This window comes from Corvus brachyrhynchos, unplaced genomic scaffold, assembly GCF_000691975.1.
Source record: "Corvus brachyrhynchos isolate BGI_N302 unplaced genomic scaffold, ASM69197v1 scaffold5, whole genome shotgun sequence".
Lineage (NCBI taxonomy): Eukaryota > Metazoa > Chordata > Aves > Passeriformes > Corvidae > Corvus > Corvus brachyrhynchos.
Genome location: NW_008238321.1, coordinates 10838385 through 10842292, shown reverse-complemented (window position 1 = coordinate 10842292; position 3908 = coordinate 10838385). Strand labels below are relative to the sequence as shown.

The window sequence follows — 3908 nt, the reverse complement described above, 5'->3', positions numbered from 1 at the left end:
AGTGGGGATTTTCTTAGCACTGTCTTTTGTATCTCTAACTCCATGTCCCACTTTTTTTGAAGGGGGGATTGATACCTGCTTTGCCAGGTTTGGCATGATCAGTTGTATCTTGGCTCGGACATATGGAGAACACAAAGGCAAAACCCCAAAGCAGCGAAGTCCATGGCCTAACACCCCATGATATGCTTTGGATCACCTGGGTATTAATTCAAAAGGGGGCCAAGCAGAATTCTTACTCCTTTGATATGGTCTGTTTCAAACCCAAAGGATCTCAGTCTCATGTGTCTATAACTGAGTCTGCTCTCACAGATATTTTCTTTGCTAGGAGTACAATATGGAGGAGAAAGGGCTTTTTACACATTCATTAGCATGTCAAGGCGTTGTCTTTAAGTGTATTACAACAGCAAGGGCCACATGTCTTTCACAAATGTAATAGAAGAAGCTCAGACTAAATTCTGACCACAGAAACCCCTGTGCAGTCTGTCTAGGGCTCTGTCATTCTGAGTTTCATTTTGCATATCAGAAATCTCTTCTTTCCAGTGCCCAAGGACCATGTAGCCATTTACAAACCACACTGGCATCCCAGAACAAGTCACTGTCTTTGGCAGGGGTTCAGAGGGCTGGGATCTCAGGAATAAAAAATAAAACCGAAGCTCTCAGGCACAGTAGCTTCTTTTCTAAAAAGAGGCACATTCATAGCAGTAACTGAATATGGCTGAAGATAAGAGTTTGATACCAGAGCACTGAGAAAGAATAGAAGGGACACCACTCCTAACCGGCAAGCTTTCTTAGAAATACTGTTTCTCTTTGGAAGAAAAGCCGAAAGAAGCTCTGCTTTGGAAGGTACATTTTCACAAAAACTTGTGTTTATAGGATTTGTTAGCTTAGATGATCCTATTCTATTTTAAATGTATCAAGTTAATTAAGGGTCATGTAATTTCTTTCACAAAAGAGCTGAAGCTCTGGGCTCCTCTGAGGAAACACAGTTGAACATGTGAAATGAGTACCCCAAAAACCTCATGGTAAGTCCCCTCACATTCAGACAATTATCTTCCAATCATTTGAGAAACTATGAAAAACCCCAAGCCCACAATACCCACACACTTTAAGCAGAGGTGGGGAGGGTGTGTCACATTTAAAAAAAGAAGTGGACACAAAGGCACTTCTGTTCAAAAGCCTCCAGAGCATTCTGAAATGCCAGCGGGCAAAGCCTGGCTGAGCCAGAAGCTGACAGTAGATGATAGTCTGCAACAGGCATGGAGTTTACACAGCCTTGAACATTGATTAGGAATTGGAATTGAACATCTTTTGCTGAGTAGCTTTGAGCTACTGGTTGTTGCACTTTTTGGAAGAGGACCTGTGATGACTAGTTGGGGAGCAATATGAGAAAAAAAAGAAGAATGAATAGCCTAAAAAAGAAAAGCTACTTACACAGATTAGAGTGGTGTTCTATTTTAGAAAGTGGTGGTCATGTGGAGGTTTCTGCAGGACCAAAGTACTGCTGGCAGGTGAGTGAGTAGGTCACCACCACTGCAGTCTGACAGAAGTCCATTATCTTAAAAAGGGGTCTTTTAAGACAGGAAAAAGGACAGCATAATTAGGTAGTCTGATTCATTGGAAACACCTCCTCTGTTTTCAACCTGGACACATCAGTTTCTTGGTAGAAGAAACACACATTCAACAGCATTTTGGGTGGCTTCCATTTCCAGTAATATTGTTGTACATAGGAAATGAGGTATGTTTGTCTTAGGCATTTTCTTCTTTGAAACAGACAGCAGAAGGAACAGAGAAATTACAAGAGGTAGTGAATTTAGCAAACCTGCACATAAAATAATCTTTCATGAGAATAAAATGCTGCATTTACAGCTGTAAATGTACACACCCGTATAAGTTAAAAATACAAAGCTACTTTTACTGTGTATCTTGTTCTTTTTAAGTTGAGAGAATGAAGTACTCAAGTGCTGGACTTAAAGTGGTGAACCTCATTGCATTGGCAAAACCAAACCATTCATGCAGCACCAGACTTTTAACTTATCCTACGTGAGAAAGTTAGACAGTTAGTGCAATCAAAGTGCAATTGTGTTCTTCACAGTGTGTACATTTTGACTGGCCTGTAAAGTGAATGTAGAAGTTCATGACTCTCCCAGGCAGCTTCTTTTGATGGTTGAAGAAAACATGATCTGCAACATACTAGGCCACAGCCTGACTTGGAATGATTAGACCGGTGTTCATGAGACAGTGGAGAAAAGTCAAAGTCAGCTACCTGGAAAAAGAACATCAAAAATATCATTCTTAGTTCAGTTCCCACTGGCTCAAGTCCAGCAAGGATACATTGGGCTACAAACCATTTTCAGTCAGTCACTAACTTCAAATAGACTTCTGATTTATACCTGCTGTGCACATGGCTTATAGACAGTGTCTCTAGAGGTATATAATTTATATTGTGGCACAGTGTAAAGGGTACTGGGTACTTTCCAAAGTACCATGAAAGCTACCTTTGATTTGAGAACTCATGCTTATTGCACACACCTTTTGGAGCAAGTGAAAGGTATATTAGAGATGGAAGGGAGCTGGGGAGAGGAAGGCCACATATGAGGGGTAGGTAAAAATTTAGGGCTGCTTTAGGTAACATACCCCTCCTTTTTTATTATCCTGTATCCTCTTGCACTATCTCCTTGCTTTCTTTCATGTCACTACTCTGAGGCAGATCCTCTGGAAGGATACCTCAATGCAAGGATCTGCTTGGGAATATTAACAAACTGCCCATTATTATTCTGGCAATTTAGAGTTCTCTGCAACAAGCCAGAAGCATGCCTGTTACTTCGTTTGCCTGCACTGATTGGTTTTTTTGGTAGAACAGACCACACATACCAGAGAAATGCTCCCTCCTGCTCTGTTTGTCTGGGGATTAAAGAACTTTTCATATCAGATACCTTTCATGGCTGAAAGATACCTGATTACTATCCCAACTCAAAGTAAGAGTAACAGAATACCTCCACGAGATCTTTTTGTTGTGTGTTACTTCGAAAAGTTGTGTACAGCACCAGTACCAGCATCACTGAAACCAGAGCAGTGCAGAGCAAGACAAAGAAAGCTGGGTGGATTCCTAGGAAAAAGCACAAGGACACATTCCTGGAGTGACACAATACCCCCAAAAAAGGCAACAGTGAGAAGGAAACAATGAAGAAGTTTTAGGAGTACTTTTTGGAAAAAGGAGATGTGTGTAAGGGGGAATAAACTTTTCAGCCCAGATCACTCCAGGTTTTTCTGAAATCTCAGGAGTGGGAGGGGGTTGTAAGGGTCTTTCCCTTTATGCCCTCTTTTCTCTTGAAGAGCCTAAAAACCTCCACCCAGTTACATATGTCAGCCCTTGACTCCCCAGGCTGTTTGTACCTCTGTGGTACCCCAAGAGGACAGGAAGGACTCTCACCTCCACAGCAGCTAAGAGCCTCCAGCACAGAGGATTCAGCCCTGAATGCACACCAGTGCCTTCTGGAGTGAGCTGCCCTGTCTGTACACAGCTGGCTCACAGTGACACGGTGTGACCAGCCTATGTCACAGCCTGGCTGTCCCCCATTCTCTTCTCTTGGCCATTTACCCACTCTCTCAGATGGTTTAGGGACCCAAGAGAGGCATGTGTGACCCTGCATGGGGGAGCCAGCTGGGGTCACAGGCAGGAGGGACAGAGACTTGTAATGAAATGGAGGCCTAGAAAAATGTACCCTTGAAAATCCATAACTAAACTAAGCAAAAAGAATTGAAACTGCTTAATTAAGGTAGTGTTACAGACGCATGTGTTTTCCTAATTATCCTCTCCAACTATTTAAACCAAAAAAATATGTCATTTAAGTAATACAGCCTTCCCAGGGTACTTAGTAGCTTCAAGACACTCTTGGGACTAAGGGTTA

General features: G+C 42.2%; 1 protein-coding gene and 1 long non-coding RNA gene across 6 annotated transcripts in view; one reads left to right on the top strand and one right to left on the bottom strand.

Annotated features, from left to right (window-relative positions):
• Nucleotides 1-3908, top strand: part of LOC108446709 — a 92226-nt gene that overhangs the window by 87960 nt on the left and 358 nt on the right. The gene's annotated exons all lie outside the window — the stretch shown is intronic.
• The window catches only part of TMEM130 (transmembrane protein 130), a 14327-nt gene continuing 12024 nt past the window's right edge, over nucleotides 1606-3908 (bottom strand). For both annotated transcript variants that reach the window (XM_017734139.1, XM_017734138.1), the window contains 2 exons: nucleotides 2994-3106; nucleotides 1606-2263 (listed from right to left, as the gene is read on the bottom strand). In XM_017734139.1, coding sequence (XP_017589628.1) covers nucleotides 2087-2263; nucleotides 2994-3106 — 290 coding nt within the window. In that variant the 3' untranslated portion in view covers nucleotides 1606-2086. The remainder of the gene's footprint in view (nucleotides 2264-2993; nucleotides 3107-3908) is intronic.